This window comes from Palaemon carinicauda, chromosome 4 (genome assembly GCF_036898095.1).
Source record: "Palaemon carinicauda isolate YSFRI2023 chromosome 4, ASM3689809v2, whole genome shotgun sequence".
Lineage (NCBI taxonomy): Eukaryota > Metazoa > Arthropoda > Malacostraca > Decapoda > Palaemonidae > Palaemon > Palaemon carinicauda.
Genome location: NC_090728.1, coordinates 85,160,779 through 85,187,029, shown reverse-complemented (window position 1 = coordinate 85,187,029; position 26,251 = coordinate 85,160,779). Strand labels below are relative to the sequence as shown.

Genomic DNA, 26,251 nt, shown 5'->3' with positions numbered 1-26,251 from the left:
AGTTTTTGTTTGTATTTTCTGTCAATATTTTGCTATACAGAATATTTTTATTTTCTTTGCAAGTGCCGTAAATGTGGAGGTATGCTGCATATTTTAGAGATATGTTTGTTCCCAATGCTTTTTACTTTGTTTTCTGTTTGTGGGCATCATTTTTGTTTGATGGGATCATATCTAAAAACTTGTTACAATACTAAATATATCTAAAAATAACATGGTTACAGTATAGTTGTACAGTGATATATATCAATATTTGTATGAAAAAGGTCTCTTTTTGTCCTCAAAGATGTTATTATATTATATGGAGGTAATACTTTATACATATTTAACCATTATTTGTTCACTTACTGTATAAAGCTCTTGCATTGTGTATAATGGCAATAATAATTTTATCTAACATTCTATTTTATTTGCAGAGTTGACAAGGATCGTAGTGGTTTTATTGATGCCCGAGAATTGCAGTCTGCTCTGTCTAATGGAAACTGGACTCCCTTCAACCCTGAAACTGTCAGACTCATGATTGGTATGTAGTATTCCTACTAATCTTTTTTTTCTGTGGAAGGTCAACCTTAAAGTAACAAAGAAAAAAAAAAAATTCAGGTCCTTGCCAGTCTTCTATTCTTTCCCCTTAGGTTTGAAATTCCAGTGGATATTTTCTTAGATTCGAGGCAATTTTATCTGACATACTGCACTTTCCTTATCACTGCCTTATGAAATGTAAAAAGTTGAATGAATATTTACTGTATTTGTTTGATATTTCACAGTATACTCAATATAATAAACAGTACAGTAAAGCATTGAAATTGAAAGCATTGGAAGTGAACTTATACATACATACATATACCAAGGCACTTCCCCCAATTTTGTGGGGTAGCCGACATCAACAAATGAAACAAAAACAAAAAAGGGGACCTCTACTCTCTACGTTCCTCCCAGCCTAACAAGGGACTCAACCAAGTTCAGCTGGTACTGCTAGGGTGCCACAGCCCACCCTCCCACATTATCCACCACAGATGAAGCTTCATAATGCTGAATCCCCTACTGCTGCTACCTCCGTGGTCATCTAAGGCATCGGAGGAAGCAGCAGGGCCTACCGGAAGTGAACTTATAGCCATTTATAATGTCATTCATATGTTACACAATTGTTTTCTCCAGAGGTATCCGCTATGTTATCAACTTAGCACTAATCCCTAATCCTTATTTATTGTACTGTACTGTACTTGATAACAGTAGCCTTTCTTCATTCCCCTTTGTTTTTCTGAAATTTTTTTTTTAACTTTCTCTAGTTTTATTGATTTTTACCTCTGCCAACAAAGTAGGAAAGAGGTTATGTTTTCGCCCCCTTTTGTTTGTGTGTTTGTGAACAGTTTCCTGGCCACATCTTTGATCGTAGAGTAATGAAACTTGCAGAGATTAATTGTTATGTAAAAAGTGGGAAACAATTAAATTTTGGAAGGTCAAGGTCACGGTCAAGCAAAATGTCCAATTCACGAAATCAGCCATAAATTTGGACATCGTTGTCACAGGAATTTCAAACTTGGTTCATATTTGAGTGTACAAAACTCCATGCCAATTATTACATGCTAAGATCAAAGGTCCAGGTCGAGCATAAGGTCCAGACAATATCTGCCGTGGCGGAGGCCTGCGCTTAAATAGTGCCCCTCTAGTTCAGCCTGTTTTGTTTTTTTGTGTCAGTTTCCAAAATGCTTGTAGTGATTAGTAGACAATTAGCAAAATTTGATTTTATATCTACAGATGTAATAATTATTAATTAGATGTTTCGTTAAAACCACGTTTTACTTTCAGGTATGTTTGATAGGAAAGGCTCAGGAACCATAACCTTTGAAGAATTTGGATCTCTATGGAAATATGTCACGGACTGGCAGCAGTGCTTCCGCTCATTTGATCGCGACAACTCTGGGAGCATCAGCAAGGATGAATTGAAAACTGCTTTAACAACTTTTGGTTACAGGTAGGTTTTATTTATTTACTTAAAATACCTCATTTTTTTAAGCCATGCTTCAAATTTTGTGAATTATTTTCATTCTCAGATTTGAGAAAAAAATTGAAAGTTTGTATTGATGATAGATTGATTTGATTTTAACCCTTTTACCCCCAGGCTATTTGGAACTTTCCAGCTCTTAACCCCCAGGGGTTATTTTTTTTCAAGCACATTTTGCAGTATATATTTTTTTAAATTGCTCTAACAGCCTTAATTTTCATCATAGAGAGGTCAGGTTGGTCTCATTTTCTTGGAAAATGCCGAAGTTTCTCAAAAAATTATCAAAATTATGAAAAAAAATGTAAATAGCAGTTTTTTGCAAGGACATACCGGTACGTCCATGGGGGTAAAGGGATGAGTTTTGTGAAACGTACCAGTACGTCCTTTGGGGGTAAAAGGGTTAACTACCATTATAGCAACAATGGGTCCTTTATGGTGAACCTGGGTGCTTAGTAACCAGAAGTTAATCACGGTTCTGACAAAAGAATATAAGAATATGATCATGGCATATTTCAAAAAGAGATATATTTATGGTTTGTTTTACTTACAGAAATTACCAATATTTTTCACTTTTGTATTATCTATGTATATGAAAATCTTGCAAAACATATAGAATATATCAACGGATAAGGAATTTATACAGCTATACGTCAATAGATATTAATAAAGTTTTATGTCATATAGTTTATTGCTACAATGACGTAAGTAAAATGTCCAAAATAAAAAAATAATAAAAAAAGCTGGGGCTTGAGTTTCAAATCATTTAGTGAGAGGTTGGATGTCAAAGGTTTAAGATGTGCTGAAACTTTTTCCATAGAAGATGATTGGCTGAAATCACACGAGTTCGAGTTTTTATCCTGTTTCATATGTCATAGGCTGGATATTGCCATCATTTCAAAAGCTTTTATGTTTAGGAATTATTTTTTTTCAATATTAAACTTACCCGATAATCATGTAGCTGTCAACTCCGTTGCCCGACAGAATTCTATGGAGGGATACGCCAGCTATCACAATACTAGAAGGGGGTGTACTTACCAGCGCCACCTGTGGCCAGGTACTCAAGTACTTCTTGTTGACACCTCCTCAATTATTCCTCTGTCGTGCTTCCGGCAAGACGTTCTGGGATATGCTTATGATCTTCGAGTTTGTTCACGGCTAATTGGTGAAGTATTCTCTCAGATTTCGGCTGTCGCTTTACTGGAAACCTTCTTATATTAGCTAGATAGCTTTTATATAGTCCTGATATACGGTTAACGATCTTTTGCTTGATTTTGGAAACCCCTTTGGCTAACTCTTTGGATTCAAGATGTCTGACATTTCGCAAGCCCCCTCCCATAGACGATGTAGGTCTTGCAATAGGCGTATTCCGAAGGCCTCGGTAGATCCTCACACCGCTTGTTCTGACTGTAGGGACAGACCCTGTCAGTTAGAAAATCGATGTGAGGAATGCGCCGGACTTTCGGAACTGGAATTTGTCCGTCTTTTAAAATATTCAACTAAGTTAGAGAGAGGTAGAGTTAGGAGGAGTTCTTCTCACTCTTCACTGTTTTCCTCACCTCATGATCCCCTACCTTTTCCTACCCCTGTAGTGGCTACCCCCGAACCTACTGTTTGCCCTCCGCCTGATATGTCTGTTGTTTTGCGTGCTATTCAGGCCTTAGGCGATAAAGTAGAGTCAGTGGTAAGTGACCATAAGTCTCTGATGGCCGAAGTTAAGGAACTTAAGGTCAAGAGTGCAGTGGGTGGAATTAGTGCCAGTGCTGTGACGAGTGCTAGTGTCAGTGCAGTGCCAAGTGCTAGTGTCAGTGCCAGTGTGGTGCGTGAGGATACTTCTGTGCGAGCCAGTCGTCCTCCCAGTCCGGGACCTCTTGCAAGCTCCCAAGCCCAGGGGAGAAGCAATGTCGAAGGGCATAAGGGTTCGGCAGGCCTTGTTAGGCGCACAGAAGTATCCTCGGTGGTTGCGGGCGTGTCTTCCAAAGACCGTCACTCCCACCTGCAGACGATTGAGCCCGTCTTTTTCTCGTCCGCTGATCATCTGTCAGGGAAGAAACGTTGGTCTCAGGTCTCGAGACCACTTAAACGCAGAGTCCAGTCCGCGAGTGCTCAGCCAGGTTGCAGTCATTGGCTCAGCTCTGACTCGCCGCAGTCATCTGTCGACTGCACTCCGCCCAAGAGGAGTAAGGTTCTGCCACAACAGAGCTCGACTGTTAAGGCTTTACCTCAGCCTACTGTAGTTTCTGCCGACCCTAAGTGGACTCTACTACAGTCCATGCAAGCACAGCTTTCGGACTTGATGCGTGAGTGTCGGGCTGAGAGTGTTGCGCCTCCGCCTCCGCCTACACTCGCTCCGCCTACGCTCGCTCCGCCTGCGCTTGCTCCGCCTGATCGCATTACCTCCTGCCAGGCGTACGATGTTGAGCCACAGTCTGAGTTTGCTGTTCCCAGTGGTGTTCAGCCTCCGCCTTCTTTAAGGCAACCTTTGCTATGGGATCAGGAGGATTATACCTCTCTTCCTCCGCCTCCCCTTGCTGCTCCACCAGTGGTGCAACTCTCGGCTGAGGTACAACAACCTCTCCCGTGCATGAGTCAGTCTCCTCAGCTCTCGCTGCAACGAGCTCAACCATCCACAAGGCAAGCTCCACTACACCTTGGCCTTGCGCCTCAGGAGCCTCAGCTTGCGAGACATTTACCTTCTTCTGCGCAGCCTCAACCTCAGCACGCTCCGCTCACACCACAGTAACAGGAACTTGCTACTCCGCTTCCACCAACCGCTCAGCAAGCGCAACTCTTGGGTTCAACCTCTCATGCTAGGAGTCAGCCTCCTCCACCCATGCGCCTTCCTTCTGCTTTGTCTGTTATTCAGCCTTTGCAGTCTGAGCCTCAGGTTCTCCCTCAACAGTCTCTTGAAGAGGAAACCACTAATATTGTTCCTACTCGTTCTGACTCTGCTGTTCAGCATTCTTGTCCAATATCTTCGCTACACTCTGGTGATGAGGCGTCTGATGATGAGGAGGCACACCTGGATCCCTCGTCAGACGTGGATGAATCCAAGCCTTCTCCACAGTCTATTGACTTTCGTAAGGTCTTGGCTCTGCTTAGGGAGGTTTACCCAGACCACTTTGTCTCTGCTATTCCCCGCTCTCCGCCATCTGAGTTTTCGCTGGGCGTACAACAAGCTAAGTCCTCCTATACTAAGCTAGTCCTAGCAAGGTCCTCTAAGAGAGCATTAAGGATCTTAGGGGAGTGGCTGCAGACTAAGCAACACCTTGGCAAAACTTCTTTCATGTTCCCGCCAACTAAGCTCACTTCGAAAGCGAGCGTTTGGTATGCCACAGGAGAAGCACCAGGCTTGGGAGTACCTGCCTCTGCCCAGGCTGACTTCTCAAGTCTGGTAGACTCGCCTCGGAGAACTGCAATGAGGCGTTCTAAGGTTTGCTGGACCTTCTCAGACCTGGATCACTTACTGAAAGGACTGTTTAGAGCATTTGAGATGTTCAACTTTCTTGACTGGTGCCTGGGGGCCCTCAGCAAGAAGACCTCTCCTGCGGACAAGGATTCTGCCATGCTATTAATGTCCTGCATGGATAAGGCCATTAGGGATGGATCGGGTGAGCTTGCGTCGATGTTTGTATCAGGGGTTTTGAAGAAAAGGGAACAGCTGTGTACCTTCCTTTCCTCCAGCATTACACCTTGCCAAAGGTCACAACTCCTTTTTGCTCCGCTCTCGAAGTTCCTCTTCCCCGAAGAGCTGGTTAAGGACTTGTCTGCTGCCCTGATACAAAAGGACACACACGATCTTGTAGCCTCATCGGCTCGTAAGTCTAAGGTTGCTACCTCAGTCCCCAAGACTTATCGCTCCCCAGTGGTTGATACCCCTGCTACGAGGTTCATACCGCCCTTTCGTGGTAGAGCCCCCAGCCGAGGAAGCTCCCGTCCAGACTCTTACAGGAGCAAGTCCAGGAAAGGCTCCAGGACATCTAAGGGAAAAAACTGACTCTCCGCATCTCCAGACAGCAGTAGGAGCCAGACTCAAGATCTTCTGGCGAGCCTGGGAGAAGAGAGGTGCAGACGCCCAGTCTGTCAGTTGGCTGAGGAACGGTTACAGGATTCCATTCTGCCTCAAACCACCTCTGACCACATCGCCCATCAACCTCTCTCCCAACTACAAAGAAGAGGACAAGAGGCTAGCATTGCACCAGGAGGTGTCGCTACTTGTGCAGAAGAAGGCAGTGGTTATAGTCCGGGACCATCAATCCCCGGGCTTCTACAACCGTCTCTTTCTTGTGGCCAAGAAGACAGGGGGTTGGAGACCGGTGCTGGACGTCAGCGCGCTCAACGCGTATGTCACCAAGCAGACGTTCACGATGGAGACGACGAAGTCGGTCTTAGCAGCGGTCAGGCAGGAGGACTGGATGGTCTCGTTGGACTTGAAAGATGCCTACTTTCACGTTCCTATTCATCCAGACTCCCAACCTTTCCTGAGATTCGTTTTCGGAAAGGTTGTCTACCAATTCCAAGCCCTGTGTTTTGGCCTAAGCACAGCTCCTATGGTCTTTACTCATCTGATGAGGAATATAGCAAAATTCCTACACTTATCGGACATCAGAGCCTCCCTCTACTTAGACGACTGGCTGTTGAGAGCCTCCACGAGTCGTCGCTGTCTGGAGAATCTCAATTGGACTTTAGACTTAATCAGAGAACTGGGTCTATTAGTCAACATAGAAAAGTCTCAACTCATTCCCTCCCAATCCATTGTGTACCTGGGAATGGAGATTCGGAGTCAGGATTTTCGGGCTTTTCCATCGGCCCCCAGGATAAGCCAAGCCCTAGAGTGCATCATGAGCATGCTGAAGAGGAGCAGTTGCTCGGTGAGACAGTGGATGAGTCTCACAGGGACCCTTTCATCACTGGCCCTGTTCGTCGAGCTAGGGAGACTCCACCTCCGCCCTCTTCAATTCCATCTTGCAGCTCATTGGGACAAGGGTTCGACTCTCGAAGCAGTCTCTATCCCAATCACCCAAGAGATGAAGACCACTCTCCTGTGGTGGAAGCACAACCTCCTTCTCAGGGAGGGTCTATCGTTGGCTATTCAGACCCCCAATCTTCATCTCTTCTCAGATGCTTCGGACTCGGGCTGGGGTGCGACCTTGAACGGACGGGAATGCTCGGGAACGTGGAACAAAGAACAGAGGTTACTCCACATCAACTGCAAGGAGCTACTAGCAGTTCATTTAGCCCTGTTGAACTTCAAGTCCCTCCTGCTAGGCAAAGTGGTGGAGGTGAACTCAGACAATACCACAGCCTTGGCTTACATCTCCAAGCAAGGAGGGACCCATTCGAGGAGCCTATACGAGATCGCAAGGGACCTCCTCATTTGGTCAAGAGGTCTAAACCTCACTCTGGTCACGAGGTTCATTCAGGGCGATATGAACGTCTCAGCAGATCGCCTAAGCAGAAGGAATCAGGTCATTCCCACGGAATGGACCCTCCACAAGAGTGTGTGCAACAGACTTTGGACCTTGTGGGGTCAACCTACCATAGATCTGTTTGCCACCTCCATAACCAAGAGACTTCCGCTGTACTGTTCCCCTGTTCCAGACCCTGCAGCAGTTCATGTGGATGCTTTTCTACTGAACTGGTCCCATCTCGACCTGTACGCATTCCCACCGTTCAAGATAATAAACAAAGTTCTGCAGAAATTCATCTCGCACGAAGGGACACGGCTGACGCTGGTTGCTCCCCTTTGGCCTGCAAGAGAATGGTTCACAGAGGTACTTCAATGGCTAGTCGACATCCCCAGGACTCTACCTCTAAGAGTGGACCTTCTACGTCAACCTCATGTAGACAGGTTGCACCCAAACCTCCACGCTCTTCGGCTGACTGCCTTCAGACTGTCGAAAGATTCGCTAGAGCTAGAGGCTTTTCGAAGGAGGCAGCCAGTGCGATTGCCAGAGCGAGAAGGGTTTCCACTCGTAGAGTCTACCAGTCTAAGTGGGAGGTCTTCCGAAGCTGGTGTAGAGCCAATTCAATATCCTCTACCAATACCTCTGTGACCCAAATAGCTGACTTCCTTCTACATCTTAGGAATGAGAGATCCCTTTCAGCCCCTACGATTAAAGGGTATAGGAGTATGTTGGCTTCAGTTCTCCGCCACAGAGGTTTGGACCTTTCTTCCAACAAGGACCTTCAAGACATTCTTAAGTCTTTTGAGACGTCTAAAGAGCGTCGTCTATCCACTCCAGGCTGGAATCTAGACGTAGTCTTAAGGTTCCTTATGTCACCTAGGTTCGAACCTCTCCAGTCAGCTTCCTTCAAGGACCTTACCCTCAAGACTCTTTTTCTCGTCTGCCTTGCAACAGCTAAGAGAGTCAGTGAGGTTCATGCCTTCAGCAAGAACATTGGTTTCACGACCGAATCTGCAACATGTTCTTTTCAGCTCGGATTCCTAGCAAAGAACGAACTTCCTTCACGTCCTTGGCCTAGATCGTTTGAAATACCTAGCCTCTCCAACATGGTAGGTAACGAACTAGAGAGAGTTCTTTGCCCTGTCAGAGCTCTCAAATTTTATCTTAAGAGGTCTAAACCTCTTCGAGGACAGTCAGAAGCCTTATGGTGTGCCATCAAGAAACCTTCGAGGCCCATGTCCAAGAATGGGGTTTCATATTATATAAGGCTTCTGATTAGAGAAGCCCACTCTCACTTAAAGGAGGAAGACCTTGCATTGCTGAAGGTAAGGACCCACGAAGTAAGAGCCGTAGCTACTTCGATGGCCTTTAATAAAAACCGTTCTCTGCAGAGCATAATGGATGCAACCTATTGGAGGAGCAAGTCAGTGTTTGCATCATTTTATCTGAAAGATGTCCAGTCTCTTTACGAGAACTGCTACACCCTGGGACCATTCGTAACAGCGAGTGCAGTAGTAGGTGAGGGCTCAGCCACTACATTCCCTTAATCCCATAACCTTTTTTAACCTTTCTCTTGAATGCTTTTATTGTTGTTTTTATGGTTGTTACGGTAGGCTAAGAAGCCTTCCGCATCCTTTTGATTTGGCGGGTGGTCTATTCATTCTTGAGAAGCGCCTGGGTTAGAGGTTTTGTAGAGGTCCTTTAGTAGGGGTTGCAACCCCATATACTTTGGCACCTTTGGGTTGATTCAGCCTCCAAGAGGAACGCTGCGCTCAGTAAGGAAGACGAACTTAAAAAAGAGGCAGAGTAACGGTTCAATTCGACTTCCTTACCAGGTACTTATTATTTCATTGTTATTTGAGATAACTGTTATATGAAATATGGGATACTTAGCTATCCTTTAATCTTGTACACTGGTTTTCACCCACCCCCCTGGGTGTGAATCAGCTACATGATTATCGGGTAAGTTTAATATTGAAAAATTTTATTTTTATTAGTAAAATAAATTTTTGAATATACTTACCCGATAATCATGATTTAATCGACCCTCCCTTCCTCCCCATAGAGAACCAGTGGACCGAGGAATAATTGAGGAGGTGTCAACAAGAAGTACTTGAGTACCTGGCCACAGGTGGCGCTGGTAAGTACACCCCCTTCTAGTATTGTGATAGCTGGCGTATCCCTCCATAGAATTCTGTCGGGCAACGGAGTTGACAGCTACATGATTATCGGGTAAGTATATTCAAAAATTTATTTTACTAATAAAAATAACATGTTTAATATACCTGGCTGGATGTTGCCATCATTTCAAAAGCAATGTTAAGAAAGTATTTTGTTTAATATACTCTACCATTTCTGCATGTGGCCAGTAATAGATCCATCTTTGGGTACATTTTCTTATCCATAGGTCAATATGAGGATTCTTTTGTCTTAGTAGTGTGACATTTTGGTATTATTATCTTGTACCCTTGTGTTTCCCATGACTGAAGAAAAGCTGATGATGGATGAAGAGGTACAAGTAGTTGATTTCCTTGCCTTTTGGGCTTAGTATGACACAAATGTTTGACCTCAGGGTTACTGTGTTCTCTTTTAAGGTTGTTCTTGGCAAAACAAAGAGTAATGTTTCTTTTTGGAAATTTCCTGAACATCCTTCTTAGATTTGTGAAAGGAAATATCGTTTACGTTTTGAGAAATTAGTTCCTTCAAAATGATAGGAGAATGTTACCCTAGTGCAGGTTTCACTAAGACAGTGCATATGTGGTAACTTTCATTATTATTGTTATTATTGCACGATATAGAGACTACATTCATGCTGAAAGCAGTTATGCCTCTGAATCATTCTTAACCCAAATTTCTTTTATCTAGAGATTTATTCAACTTCTATCTATTAGACACCTGTTGAAAGTTTTATGTGGTAAAAGTAGTGGTTTACTGTACATTGCTTACATTAGGCTGAAGTATAAACATGTAGCTTAGGTTCTGAGACTTACTTCTACTTGAAAATTCCCTCCATAGCATTTGATATAAGGATTATGGATGATTGTACCTTTTGGTCAAGACTTTAACAAGATTAGTTTTTCCTGTGTAAGGGGTTACATGCCAGGTTAAAAACTTTTTTTTTCTTTATTTCCTTCAGATTGTTTCTTGAAGGGCCACAATCATCGTCATCCATAATGGTCACATTTTTGTCATGTTCCATACTTAAGCCTTGGGAAAATGTTACTTTATTATGTCGTTTTTCCCCTGTTTCTGCTCTGGTGTCATCATTGGATGGAAACTTGCTTCTTTACCTTCTGACTCCATACAGGCGTAGTACCAGGAATGTACCTCACACATTGCACTCGAGGAATAATTAGGGGTCTTTGCAGCGTTCCTGGAACCCCTAGCTGCACTCAGCCTATATCTCTGATCCCAATTCATTTCTTCCTTGCTGTCTCACCTCGTTAGCTTTTACTTTGTAGCGCAACTGTAGAGTTTTCCCTTTTGTTGCACCTGGCTTTTTCCAAGTTTCCTCTCTTCTGTAAACAGGATTTTTCAATATTAATCTTACCCGATGATCATGTAGCTGTCAACTCTGTTGCCCGACAGAAATCTACGGTCGGGATACGCCAGCGATCGCTATACAGGTGGGGGTGTACACAACAGCGCCATCTGTGAGCAGGTACTCAAGTACTTCTTGTCAACAAGAACTCAATTTTTCCTCTGTCGTGCCTCCGGCTAGACCTACTTGGATACGCTGTTGATTCTGGAGTTATTGTTCACGATTTGGTGATTTATTTGCTCTAGAGTTTAGCCTTCGCTATTCAGGAAGCTTTATCATTAGCTTAGCAAGCTTTTGGAATTAATTTGATTTAATTATGGTGACGAAGAGAGTATGGACTCTCTTTCACTTTTAAATGGCCGACCCTTCCCTTAGACGGAAGTGTTGGTGTCGAAGAGAGTATAGACTCTCTTTCATTTTTTATTTTATATCTCTCCGCCATTTATAGGCCTCTTCGATTAACTTTCCTTTTATTATAAACTTATAAAAATTATTTTTTTATGTTTGTTTATATGCGACCTTTCCTAATAGTAGGCGGTCCTTTCTTGGAACCGAAGTTAATTAACATTGAGCTCGTCATATCGTTTTTCCTGTTAAGAATTTATGCTATTTTAATTTTAATGTTTTTGAAAGAATTTCTTTGATAAGTCTCGTACTGTTTTCAAAGTTGAACTAACGTTTTGTTTAGTCTCCGCAGTTGTTGACGTTCAGAACGTTCAACTTGCGCTCTATCGTTACGATAGAGAGAGAGTATTTCACGGTTTCACGTTGCGGTAAGAGTAAACCGATTCTAGCGTTTCGTTCATTCTTTCTTAGCTTAAATGGTTTTAATTCTATAAAGGAACTTTTTATTTGGGAAACCTTTCAGTTTTTTTCCTTTAACAAATAATATGTTTTAACGATATATATAATTGGGCTCATCTCTCAGGTTCTAAGTCAAGAGAGAGAGAGATAGAGACGGAGGGAGAGAGAGGAGGATAAACGTTTCGTTCAAGCGGGTAACGTTGTTCTCGTTTTTTTGCTCTTCTCCCTAGTCGATATAGGGGAAGAAGGTAAAACGTTTCTAGAGTTTTATTCTTGTTCCCAGGCTTTATGCGGTGAGAGATTTTAAACGTAGTTTTTTTTCATCTAGTGTTTAGTCTCTTTTCCAGCCACTGAATTCTTTATCTTTCATTATGTTTTTCTGTTACATTGTAATACTGTTTTCGCAATTACTACCTTTTAATGAAGGATAGGATTGCGTGTTTCAGGTACAAACCACTTAAAGTTTCGAGTTCAGTGAAATAAGTGCAAACAGAAAATCAAAAGTGATAAGTGATATGCGCAAAGTGTTACAGTGTTGCGTTCGAGGGTTCGTCTGTTCGTGCCAGTTGTTCACCTTGTCCGATACCTCTTACAAGCTCCCAAGCCCAGGGGAGAAGTAATGTCGAAGGACTTATGGGTTCTTCAGGCCTTGATCGACGAACAGACGTTTCCCTCTGTGGTTTCGGGTGTATCCACACACGTTGCCGACGTGATCACCCCACCCACACAAAGACGAGAGAGCCCATTTATTCCTCGTCTGCGGAAGAGGTTTCTCGCAGAAACCATTTACCAAATCTTGCAGCTTTTAAGTGCAAGTCGGTCCCTTCCGCGCAAGTCCAACGGCCTAGGTGTAGCCACTGGGTCAGTTCGGACTCGCTGCAGTACGACAACTGCACACCTCCTAAGAGAGGCTAGGTGGTACCGCAACAGGCAGTAACTCCGTCTGTTGCCGCACCAGCTGTTTTAGACCCTCAGTCACAACGGACAGTAGCTCCGTTTGTTGTTGTCTTTCATAGACCCTAGTGGTCCATGCTGCAGACTATACAGTCTCAGCTTGCTCCTTCATGCAGGAGTATCATGCTGGAAGGTTGACAATGCAGCCTGTTAACCTACAACCCTCTGAGGTTGTGCGCTCAGCAGATACTGCGGCTGCCTGCTCCCACCCTCCACCTGTGAGAGCTCCACCACCGATGCGCAGTCCACCCTGCCAGACGCATGTTCTTGCTGCACCATCTGCTAACATGCGTGAGCTACCGCATCAGCAGTGGGAAGGTTCTGTAGAGCTGCCGGGTTCCAGCACTATGCGGCTTTCTCCGCAGCCCATGCAACATGCTCTGCATACCTTACAGCATGCTCTGCATACCTTACAGCATGCTCTGCATACCTTACAGCATGCTCTGCATACCTTACAGCATGCTCTGCATACCTTACAGCATGCTCTGCATTCCTTACAGCATGCTCTGCATACCTTACAGCATGCTCTGCATACCTTACAGCATGCTCTGCATACCATACCGCATGCTCCTCAACCCACCGCAGCCCCTCCCACGCACCAGCACTCTGCTTTTGTTGTTGCCAGCTCCCACACTCCGACTGCGGAGAAGGTTGACGATGCACCCGTGGGCCTACACCTCCCACGGTTGTGCGCCCGGCATGGCTTCCTGCTCTCACACTCTTGTTGTGAGAGCTCCTCCACCCATGCACAGTCAACCCTGCCAGATGTATGATGACTCCCACACACAGAGCACTCCGTTGCCGTGTGGGAGCTACCACAAGCTGCCGTGTTTTGACACGGTGTGTCAGCCTCCGCAACACACTGTGGTTACCGCCACTCGCCAGCAGCAAACTAGTCAGGCAGGAGTTGAGGCTTCCCCACACAACTTTGGTTGTTGCCAACTCACAAACTGTCATGCAGTTACATGACGTTGCCTTCTGGTCTGCTACTTATACACCAGTGCTGTATGTCCTCACGCTCCTGTTGTGGTTGACAGTTCAGTTTTTGACAGTTCACAGACTGTCAAGCAGTTTCATAACGTTGCCTTCTGGTCTGCTGCTTTTGCACCAGTGAAACCCTCACTGAGAGAACTTAGCTTTTCTCGGATATGGTTCCTGTAGATGAGAAAGTGCTGTTCTCCCTCCTTCTGATATTCCCTTGAGGACTCTGTCATTTGGAGAGGAGCCTTAAGCTGCTTAGCCTCCTATGGACTTTTATTTAAGCATAACATGCTTCCAGGGAGGGTAAATGGTTCCGCTTCAGTCGCTAACCCCGTCTGTTGCCACACCTGCTCCCATAGACCTTGAGCTTTGTTGCAAGACATGCAGTCCAAGCTTAGTCCTTGATAGAGGATTTTTTTTTACGGAGTCAGTGTGTCACTGGGAAGACGTTCAACAACCAGCAGAGGTGACTTGTTGTGACGCAGTGCGGCAACCTCAGCAACCCGATAAGGAGTTGTCTGTACTACCCAGACAGTCTAGACAGTTTCGGGTTGTCGCTGTACTTCCTCGCTTCCCCATGGTTGACAGTTCACAGACTGTGCAGCAGTACCATGATCTTGTGTCCGGCTCCGTCAGACGACTGGCTTTTAAGAGCTCCCACAAGTCGTCGCTGTCTGGAGAATCTCAGATGGACTATGGATCTGACCAAGGAACTGGGCCTCCTGGTCAATTTAGAGAAGTCCCAGCTCGTCCCATCCCAGACCATTGTCTACCTGGGTATGGAGATTCAGAGTCGAGCTTTTCGGGCTTTTCCGTCGGCCCCAAGGATCAACCAAGCCCTAGAATGCATCCAGAGCATGCTGAGAAGGAACCGATGCTCAGTCAGGCAGTGGATGAGTCTAACAGGGACACTTTCATCGCTGGCCCTGTTCATCGAGTTAGGGAGACTCCACCTCCGCCCCCTTCAGTATCATCTAGCTGCTCACTGGATAAAGGACATGACGCTAGAGACGGTCTCAGTTCCTGTTTCCGAAGAGATGAGGTCTACTCTAACGTGGTGGAAGAACAGCTTTCTTCTCAAGGAAGGTCTACCTTTGGCTGTTCAGAACCCCGACCGCCGTCTCTTCTCGGACGCATCAGACACGGGCTGGGGTGCGACATTGGACGGACAGGAATGCTCGGGAACATGGAATCAGGAGCAAAGGACACTTCACATCAATTGCAAGGAGTTGTTGGCGGTTCATCTGGCCTTGATAAACTTCAAGTCCCTCCAGCTCAACAAGGTGGTGGAGGTGAACTCCGACAACACCACAGCCTTGGCTTACATCTCCAAGCAGGGAGGGACTCATTCGAGGAAGTTGTTCGAGATCACAAGGGACCTCCTCATCTGGTCAAAAGATCGAAAGCTCACGCTGGTAACGAGGTTCATTCAGGGCGATATGAATGTCATGGCAGATCGCCTCAGCCGGAAGGGTCAGGTCATCCCCACAGAGTGGACCCTTCACAAGAATGTTTGCAGCAGACTTTGGGCCCTGTGGGGTCAGCCAACCATAGATCTGTTCGCTACCTCGATGACCTAGAGGCTCCCGTTGTATTGTTCTCCGATTCCAGACCCAGCAGCAGTTCACGTGGATGCTTTTCTGCTGGATTGGTCCCATCTCGACCTGTATGCATTCCCGCCGTTCAAGATTGTCAACAGGGTACTTCAGAAGTTCGCCTCTCACAAAGGGACACGGCTGACGTTGGTTGCTCCCCTCTGGCCCGCGAGAGAATGGTTCACAGAGGTACTGCAATGGCTGGTCGACATTCCCAGGACTCTTCCTCTAAGAGTGGACCTTCTACGTCAACCTCACGTAAAGAAGGTACACCCAAACCTCCACGCTCTTCGTCTGACTGCCTTCAGACTATCGAAAGACTCTCAAGAGCTAGAGGCTTTTCGAAGGAAGCAGCCAGAGCGATTGCCAGAGCTAGGAGGACATCCACTCTCAGAGTCTATCAGTCTAAATGGGAAGTCTTCCGAAGCTGGTGCAAGGCCAATGCAGTTTCCTCAACCAGTACCACTGTAACCCAGATTGCTGACTTCCTGTTACATCTAAGGAACGTAAGATCCCTTTCAGCTCCTACGATCAAGGGTTACAGAAGTATGTTGGCAGCGGTTTTCCGCCACAGAGGCTTGGATCTTTCCACCAACAAAGATCTACAGGACCTCCTTAGGTCTTTTGAGACCTCAAAGGAACGTCGGTTGTCCACTCCAGGCTGGAATCTAGACGTGGTCCTAAGGTTCCTTATGTCATCAAGATTTGAACCTCTCCAATCAGCCTCTTTTAAGGACCTCACATTAAAAACTCTTTTCCTCGTGTGCTTGGCAACAGCTAAAAGAGTAAGTGAGATCCACGCCTTCAGCAGGAACATAGTTTTCACATCTGAAACGGCTACATGTTCCTTGCAGCTCGGTTTTTTGCTAAAAACGAGCTTCCTTCACGTCCTTGGCCTAAGTCGTTCGAGATCCCAAGCCTGTCCAACTTGGTGGGGAACGAACTGGAGAGAGTACTTTGCCCAGTTAGAGCTCTTAGGTACTATCTAAAAAGGTCAAAACCTTTACGAGGACAATCAGAAGCCTTATGGTGTGCTATCAAGAAGCCTTCTCTTCCAATGTCTAAGAACTCAGTTTCTTACTACATCAGGCTTCTGATTAGGGAAGCACATTCTCATCTGAAGGAAGAAGACCTTGCTTTGCTAAAGGTAAGGACACATGAAGTGAGAGCTGTGGCTACTTCAGTGGCCTTCAAACAGAACCGTTCTCTGCAGAGTGTTATGGATGCAACCTATTGGAGAAGCAAGTCAGTGTTCGCATCATTCTATCTCAAAGATGTCCAGTCTCTTTACGAGAACTGCTACACCCTGGGACCATTCGTAGCAGCGAGTGCAGTAGTAGGTGAGGGCTCAGCCACTACATTCCCATAATCCCATAACCTTTTTAACCTTTCTCTTGAATACTTTTTATGGGTTGTACGGTCGGCTAAGAAGCCTTCCGCATCCTTGTTGATTTGGCGGGTGGTCAATTCTTTCTTGAGAATCGCCGAGGTTAGAGGTTGTGATGAGGTCCTTTAGTATGGGTTGCAGCCCTTTATACTTCAGCACCTAAGAGTCGTTCAGCATCCTAAGAGGACCGCTACGCTCAGTAAGGAAGACGTACTTAATAAAGGCAGAGTAATGGTTCAAGTCGTCTTCCCTACCAGGTACTTATTTATTTTATGTTATTTTTGAATAACTAATAAAATGAAATACGGGATACTTAGCTTCTTTGTTAACATGTATGCTGGTCTCCACCCACCACCCTGGGTGTGAATCAGCTACATGATCATCGGGTAAGATTAATATTGAAAAATGTTATTTTCATTAGTAAAATAAATTTTTGAATATACTTACCCGATGATCATGAATTTAAGGACCCGCCCTTCCTCCCCATAGAGAACCAGTGGACCGAGGAGAAAATTGAGTTCTTGTTGACAAGAAGTACTTGAGTACCTGCTCACAGATGGCGCTGTTGTGTACACCCCCACCTGTATAGCGATCGCTGGCGTATCCCGACCGTAGATTTCTGTCGGGCAACAGAGTTGACAGCTACATGATCATCGGGTAAGTATATTCAAAAATTTATTTTACTAATGAAAATAACATTTCCCTTTGTCAAGGAATAGAATTCCCAGCTGAATTTACCAGTATATTTTTTTCTCATACTCTTCATAAGAAGAACTTCAACATTTAGAGATTAAGGCTCAAAAAATCTTTGCACAGTCACCTTCTGTAGCTTTTAAATTCCACCTGGAACTACCTATAATTGAGCTCTGACTATTTTTTCAAGTTTGAATTTGTTTGTCACTTAATTTGGTCTTTGATATGTACTCCTTTGGGCCAACCGTTGGAGCAAGCCATGTTGTCATTGTTGGGATAGGTCACATTATATCATCATCCTCAATTTTCATGCCTCATGTATTTAGTCACCATGGAAGGATTTGCTTTCCAGGGTACCAGTATATGCACCTCATTTGCATGAGTTGTGTACCTATGGTCTTTTCCCCTGGTACAACCCGTTGTTTTATGCTAATCTTAGCACTTTTGTCTAAGTGTATACAAATTTTCTTTAGAAAATTTTATTCAGCCCATCGGCGATGGAAGAGATCGATTTTTTTGTTACTTTTATGGCAGAGGAAAGAGACAGGACTATATCACAGACACTAACCATGTAATCAATGCGTAAGCCCCATTCGTCTTTTGCTATACTGTATCTTCTCATACCAGTCTTTGTCTTTTCTACTAGATAGTTATTAAGCCATTTTATGATTTAATGGCATTTGATGGTTTTATGACAAAAAAAATCTTTTCTTCTAAAACCATTTGTTATACTTCTGAGTTCTCATTAACCATCTCTCTTACCTTTTTGTAAGGCAAAGAAGAATGAGCAATAGGGATGATCTTATTAGAAGTCTTGTCTATGTGGTGTGGGTGTAACTGAAGACCTGTTTTATGGCAGCAAGCATTTTATGATGAATATGTTCATATTTGAATTGTGTTTTGTTTTATCACTTTTCCAAGAAAATCTGATAAAGCCCGGTTAGTTTTAAAACTATGTGCTTCAAAGTATCTTCTTACTTTACTTCAATTTTTTATTTACATTTTTACTATCTTTAGTTTTTTTATCATATGCAGGTATTTTATTATTTGGAATATTGTTCATGATAGAAAGGAAAAAACCTTTTATGGGTTCTTCTTTATGAATATTTGAATAATATAAGGCCACAATTTTGTTCATTCTTCAATAGTGTTGCTCTTGTGGTGGCCCTTAAGGTATTATTTTTCAAAATTAATCAATCGTGCTATTGAAAGGTACAGGGAGGATCAACTCAATGTTTACCTTTATCATGACTTGCCATTATTTATTGGACAGTTTTAGTTTATGAAAATTTTACCGATTCTTTTTTTTTATTTAACATTGGTTATAAAACTGTAACATACTGTACAAACATAGTTCAAATTTGGTCCAGAGACGATGTGTTTTTCATGAAAAAATTTTACTACTTTCAGATTTTCCGACCAATTTTACGATGTGTTGATGAGAAGGTTTGATAGAACTAATAAAGGTGTCATCTTCTTTGACGACTTCATCCAGTGCAGTATTGTACTCCATGTAAGTAAATCTCTTGATTTCATACTTATGAAGTTGTGGTGGTGGTGGTGTTTTAATTTTCATCTTAATTTTTGAGTGATTTATTATTTCAAATATTATTTTGAGCATTTATTTATATTTTGGGTACGTTGGTTTCCGCTTTGTTGAATGACTTCTGGGATTCAAGCTTTTAGCTTACAGTCCTAAGTCCATAAATAGTAGTCACGCAAGTTGAGCCAACTCGGCTTTACTTCATGTGTATTCTATATTCATAAAATATTTTTATTGAACTTTCATAGTTAGTGTTGGTGGAGTTTTTATGGTCTATACCTACTTCAAATACAATAATTAAGCAGTGGAAGGTTTAATGTAGCATTTTATATGCTAATAGCCAATGCCGCTCTATTATGACATTTAAAAGCAATGTACTGTATTTATATCTGTGAAGCCTCCCTGATGTTTATATGACTTTCGTCTTCAAAAGAATAGAATGTCAACATTACCCATAAGAATCAAGAAATTTTCTGTTTCCTTTCCTCCCAATATACTAAGGCCTTCCAGTAAAGTAATGAGACTTTCCAAAGTCTAACAGCAATAACATTCTGTGTATGTTGTATCACTCTTCAGTCCAAAAGTCTATTTCAGAATAACAAGATGTGTTTTCCAGCTGTCAGGCTTTTTGTTTGATTTGCACATATTTTATTGGTGTGAATACGTTTTCTTTGGACAAAAGGATATTATTTGATTATGGGAAACTAAATGCCCTATCTCTATCTGTCACTGGCTACCCACCACCACTAAAATGAGGGATTCAGCACTATGAACATCAGGAGAAGTTCATAGAAATAAAAGGAATTTTGATATTAAAATGTGTTATACTTGCCTAATGTTCATATATATATGTTCATATATATGGAGACATGTGTTTTGCTATTTGTAGTAAATGTGGTTTTATAAATATACATACTGTACATACATATACCAAGGCACTTCCCCCAATTTTTGGGGGAAGCCGGCATCAAACAAATGAAAATAAAAAGGGGGACCTCTCCTCTCTACGTTCCTTCCAGAGGAGAGGTCCCCTTTTTTGTTTCATTTGTTTGATGTCGGCTAACCCCCAAAATTGGGGGAAGTGCCTTGGTATATGTATGTATGTATATTTATAAAACCACAATTTACTAAATATGTTATGTGTAATTCTATATTGCGGATTCTTCTTTATATCATGGGTTTCTAAGGGCAGATAAGTTCTATATTTTTCATAATTTTTTAATTTTAGTACTAGTAATTTTTGGGCCTAAATATTAATAAATTAAATTACAGTACATACCATATTTAGAAAGCAATTTTTGGACCTAAAAATTAAATTAAATTACATTACATACCATATATAAAATTGCTTTATTTGCAATCTCACATATTGGGTGACCCCAAATTTTTACCCATATAAAAGTGATTTTATTATGCATCACGTTATGCGAGTTCCTTTTTAGAGACCGAATAACATCTTTTCCTCCAACTCTATCCCAACTTCTAGTTCAATATGTTTTTGTTTCATAATATGATAGTGAATATTTCATGCATTATTTTATCAAAATTCTATTTATTTGAAATGAAACAGTACTTTTTTTTTACCGTTGTAAATGTACATATAGTTTGATTAACAGTGTAGCTTGGCCGAGCAGTACATGCATTAACCCTTTTACCCCCGGGTTATTTGGAAATTTCCAACCCTTAACCCCCAGGGTGTTATTTTTTTCCCAGCACATTTTGCAGTATATTTTTTTTAAATTGCTCTAACAGCCTTAATTTTTGTCATAGAGAGGTCAGGTTGGTCTCATTCTCTTGGAAAATGCCTGAATTTTCACAAATAATTATCAAAAATATGAAAAAAAAATTTTTGGACGTACTGGGATGGCTTTTGTGAAACGTACCAGTACGTCCTTTGGGGGTAAAAGGGTTAATCAGTGTTCAGATTTTTGTTTTTATTTACGTATATGTAAGGATGTGTCTATTATAGAGTGTATAACAGGTTTATAAGAGTGTTAGGAAGGTTAAACTTGAATTTATAAAAAATAAAAATTTTAAACATAAGGAAAAAATATACCGTGAATTTCTGTATCTTCTAACCGGTTTTTCAACTTTCGCGAGGCCCCTGCAATGGAACACTTGCTTAAGCAAAGGGATTACTTTATGGGAAGAGACATTGTAGAAGTAGGAAGCTTTAAACTGCTCTCAAGAAGAAAATTAGAGTTTGTAGAAGTAGGAAGCTTTAAACTACTCTCAAGAAGAAAATTAGAATTTCACATCAAATTTTGGCACCTTTTTTTTTTTATTTTGTTTAATTCATCTGAACACAAAAACTATTAAAGATAGGACTACAGTACAACATTATTTATCATTTAGGCGAATAAATTTCCTCTAATGATATATAGTTTTACACGTTTTATAAAATTTTCAATACGTAAATAATAAGAGCAACTGGTAATGACTGGAAATAGAATACATTATACACTGAAATTCACTTTTACATGTGCAGGAAAAAGAAGTGTGGTAGGCAAAAAATTAAGAAACAGATTTCCAAAAAGTATCATTACTCTCATTTGAAAGAAAGTAATCTCTCCACTGTGAGATGTCTGACATAGTTGAGAAGATTATCTTTTAGATTTCGTACTCAAATTAAAGTAAATGTGCGAGTAGAGGTGAATGTATCTAATATCATCCTCTTATGACATATTTAAAGAGCACAAGAGTACACAATTCTACCCTTGCAAATAAGTGTGTTGCCAAATCATAACTTTTTTTTTTTTGTATGAATTCCAATTTTTATTATGTTCTAATTTGGAATCATTTTTTTTTTTTATTTAATAAAGGAAAAAATCAAACAATGTGAAATTAGAAAAATTACTTTACTCGTCGTGAGAGAGAGAGAGAGAGAGAGAGAGAGAGAGAGAGAGAGAGAGAGAGAGAGAGAGTGAGTGAGTGAGTGAGTGTGTGTGTGTGTGTCTGTGTGTGTGCGCAGGTATTGGAAGTTGTCCGGTCATTTGTGGTTTTGGTCCAGTGGGATAACTTTGGTCTTAGAAGACATGGGTATTATTTTGTTTTAGATCTATTTTAAATACGGAAAAAGAATTCGGAGATATCTTTAAAAAGCTTTCTTTAGAATAAAGTGAAAAATCAATTTGGTAATAGAAAGATATCAGATCATCAGAAATTTCACATAAATTCTAACTCAAATTATTTTCTGATCTGAAATCATAATCATCATCTCCTCTTATGCCTTTTGACGCAAAGGGCCTCGGTTAGATTTTGCCAGTCATCTATCTTGAGCTTTTAATTCAATACTTCTTCATTCATTCTCATCATCTTTGCGCTTCATAGTCCTCAGCCATGTAGGCCTGGGTCTTCCAACTTTTCTAGTGCCTTGTGGAGCCCAAACCATCTCCATCTACCCCTCACCTTGATCTCATCCCCATCTCTTATATTTTCATTTCTAATCCTGTCTTGCCATTCAACTCCCAACACCTGAGGGCTTTGTTCTCAAATCTAATAAAAATCTATTATCTTAAAGAATAATATTAACCCTTTTACCCCCAGGCTATTTGGAAATTTCCAACCCTTAACCCCCAGGGGGTTATTTTTTTCCCAGCACATTTTGCAGTATATTTTTTTTAAATTGCTCTAACAGCCTTAATTTTTGTCATAGAGAGGTCAGGTTGGTCTCATTCTCTTGGAAAATGCCTGAATTTTCTCAAAAAATTATCAAAAATATGAAAAAAAGATTTTTTATAGCATTTTTTTGCAAGGACGTACCGGTACGTCCATGGGGGTAAAGGGATGGCTTTTGTGAAACGTACCAGTACGTCCTTTGGGTGTAAAAGGGTTAATGTTTTACCATCACAGTACAGTACTGATATTCTTATCATACTGGACAAAGCAGTATCATGTTATTACTACAAGTGTAAATTATTTGCAGTTGTCAAGCTCAGTAGTTTAGCCTAGTACAGTACTGTAAAAGGCATACTATACTCTTATATGAGTGAAAGGTAGAATAATTTATTTACCAGCATATAAAATTTTAACATACTTTACTATACTTATGATTACAGCACTGAACATTCACTTCTGTAGTGTACCTTACATTTAAAGTGCATTCGCAGTTCCAAGTTAATAATTACAATATTTAAAGTTCATTTGCAGTTCTAAGTTAATAATTACAATATTTAAAGTACATTTCCAGTTTTAAGTGAATAATTACTTGAAGTACATTTGCAGTGCTAAGTGAATAATTACATTTTTAAAAATACATTTAGAGTTCTTAGTGAATAATTACAATATTTAAAGTACATTTGCAGTTCTAAGTGAATAATTACAATATTTAAAGTTAATTTGCAGTTCCAAGTGAATAATTACAATATTTAAAGTACATTTCCAGTTCTAAGTGAATAATTACTTGAAGTACATTTGCAGTGCTAAGTGAATAATTACATTTTTTAAAATGCATTTAGAGTTCTAAATGAATAATTACAATATTTAAAGTACATTTGCAGTTCTAAGTGAATAATTACAATTTTTCAATATTAATCTTACCCGATGATCATGTAGCTGTCAACTCCGTTGCCCGACAGAAATCTACGGTCGGGATACGCCAGCGATCGCTATCCAGGTGGGGGTGTACACAACAGCGCCATCTGTGAGTAGGTACTCAAGTACTTCTTGTCAACAAGAACTCAATTTTTCCTCTGTCGTGCCGCCGGCAAGACCTACTTGGATACGCTGTTGATTCTGGAGTTGTTGTTCACGATTTGGTGATGTATTCACTCTAGAGTTTAGCCTTCGCTATTCAGGAAGCTTTAGCATTAGCTTAGCAAGCTTTTGGAATTAATTTGGATTAATTGTTAACGAACTTTGCTAGATTTTGGAATTCCCCCTTGACTACTTCTAAATTCAAGATGTCTGACCAGTCTCAAGTCCCTAAGTACAGGCAGTGTAGCGTTAGGACTTGTGCTAGGCGTCTTCCGAAGGCCTCTATAGATCCTCACACCGTTTGTTCCAATTGTAGGGGTAAATCCTGTCAATTGGAAGATCGATGTGGGGAATGCGCTGGGCTTTCGGAATTCGATTTTAACGAATTCCTCAAAAATGCACGTAGGTTAGAGAAGGAGAGAATCAGGAGGAGTTCTTCTCGCTCTGTGGATTTTTCCTCTCCCCATGCCCCTCAACATTTTCCTTCCCCTGTGGTGGTGACTCCCGAACCTGCTACTAGTGCTCAGCCATCCATGGCGGATATGTTGCGTGCCATTCAGGCTCTCGGTGACCGAGTGGAGTCATTGGCTAATGACCGTAATCAGCTCTTGGCAGATGTCAGAGAGCTGAAAGCGAAAAGTGCAGTGGGAAGTGTTATCAGTGCTAGTGATGTGAAAAGTGTCAGTGTCAGTGTTGCGAATGAGGGTACATCTGTGCGTGCCAGTCGTCCTCCCAGTCCGGGACCTCTTGCAAGCTCCCAAGCCCAGGGGAGAAGCAATGTCGAAGGACCAAAGGGTTCGGCAGGCCTTGATCGGCGCACGGATGTATCCTCAGTGGTTGCGGACGTATCTGTCAAAGATCGTCCCATCCACAAACAGACGAATGAGCCCTTACATTCCTCGTCTGTGGAAGAAGTTTCCAGGAGGAAACGATGGACCAAGGTTTCACGACCGCTCAAACGTAAGGTCCCTTCCGAGCGAGTCCAACGGCCCAGGTGTAGCCACTGGGTCAGTTCGGACTCGCTGCAGTCATCTGATGACTGCACACCTCCCAAGAGAGGTAGAGTGGTTCCACAACAGGCTACTGCTCCGTCTGTTGTTGCTCCAACCACGGTAGACCCTAAGTGGTCCATGCTGCAGACTATGCAGTCTCAGCTTGCGGCATTCATGCAGGAGTATCATGCTGAGAAGGTTAACACTGCACCTGTTAACCTACAACCCGCCGAGGTTGTGCGCTCAGCAGATACTGCGGCTGCCTGCTCCCACACTCCACCTGTGAGAGCTCCACCACCGATGCGCAGTCCACCCTGCCAGACGCATGTTCTTGCTGCACCATCCGTTGACATGCATGAGCTACCGCATCAGCATTGGGAAGGTGCTGTAGAGCTGCCGGGTTCCAGCACTATGCGGCATTCTCCGCAGCCCATGCGGCATGCTCCGCATACCATACAGCATGCTCCGCATACCATACAGCATGCTCCGCATACCATACAGCATGCTCCGCAACCCACCGCAGCCCCTCCCACGCACCAGCACTCTGCTTTTGTTGTTGCCAGCTCGCAGACTGACCAGCAGCGGCATGATGTTGGATCCGCAGCTACGCATGCACCCGTACTGCCGGATTCAGCCGTTCAGCTTTCTGCTCTGCCTTTGCCACTTCCTACTCAGCTTTCGGATGATGGAGCATCGGACGAAGCTGCACATTTGGATGAACCGCACTCTGACTTGGAAGGGCCCAAGTCTACGCCACCCTCCTTAGACTTTCGTAAAGTCCTTGCCTTGTTCAGGGACTTGTATCCTGAGCAGTTTGTGTCTGCAACCCCTCGCTCTCCTCCCTCCGAGTTTGCTCTGGGCATGCAGTCTGCTGCGCCTGCCTTCACCAAGCTTGTTCTCGCACGATCATCTAAGAGAGCTTTGAGGGTTATGGGAGAGTGGTTGCATTCCAAGAAGCAACTGGGAAAGACTGCTTTCATCTTTCCGCCTACCAAGCTTGCTTCCAAGTCGAGCGTCTGGTATGCCACGGGAGAGGAACCCGGCTTGGGAGTTCCTGCCTCTGCCCAGGGCGACTTCTCAAGTCTGGTTGACTCTCCCCGCAGGTTGGCTATGAGACGCTCGAAGATCTGCTGGTCCTTTTCTGATATGGATCATCTGTTGAAGGGAGTCTTTCGTGCCTTCGAGATCTTCAACTTCCTCGATTGGTGTTTGGGAGCCTTAAGCAGGAAGACTTCCCCTTCAGATAGGGACTCTGCCATGCTGATCATGTCTAGCATGGACAAAGCCATTCGGGATGGGTCTGGTGAACTTGCGGCTTCGTACGTTTCGGGAGTGCTCAAGAAGAGAGAACATCTTTGCTCCTTCTTATCGGCTGGTATCACTCCTTGCCAGAAGTCAGAGTTGTTGTTTGCTCCTCTCTCCAAGTGTCTGTTTCCGGAGGAGCTGATTAAGGGGATGGCTGCCTCTCTTATCCAGAAGGATACCCATGATCTGATGGCATCTTCTGCACGTAAGGCTAAAACCTTACCTTCCGTGCCTAGACCCTTCCGCCCTGCAGCAGTAGACACTCCTGCAACTAGGTTCATCCCGCCCTTTCGTGGCAGAACCTCCAGCAGAGGAGGTACCCGTGCCGACAGTCACCGTGGCAAATCCAAGAAGGGT

At 42.9% G+C, this 26,251-nt stretch overlaps 1 protein-coding gene across 2 annotated transcripts in view; it reads left to right on the top strand.

Annotated features, from left to right (window-relative positions):
* The window catches only part of LOC137640040 (programmed cell death protein 6-like), an 82,573-nt gene that overhangs the window by 12,356 nt on the left and 43,966 nt on the right, over positions 1-26,251 (top strand). For both annotated transcript variants that reach the window (XM_068372417.1, XM_068372418.1), the window contains exons 3-5: positions 414-520; positions 1,804-1,969; positions 18,770-18,872. In XM_068372417.1, coding sequence (XP_068228518.1) covers positions 414-520; positions 1,804-1,969; positions 18,770-18,872 — 376 coding nt within the window. The remainder of the gene's footprint in view (positions 1-413; positions 521-1,803; positions 1,970-18,769; positions 18,873-26,251) is intronic.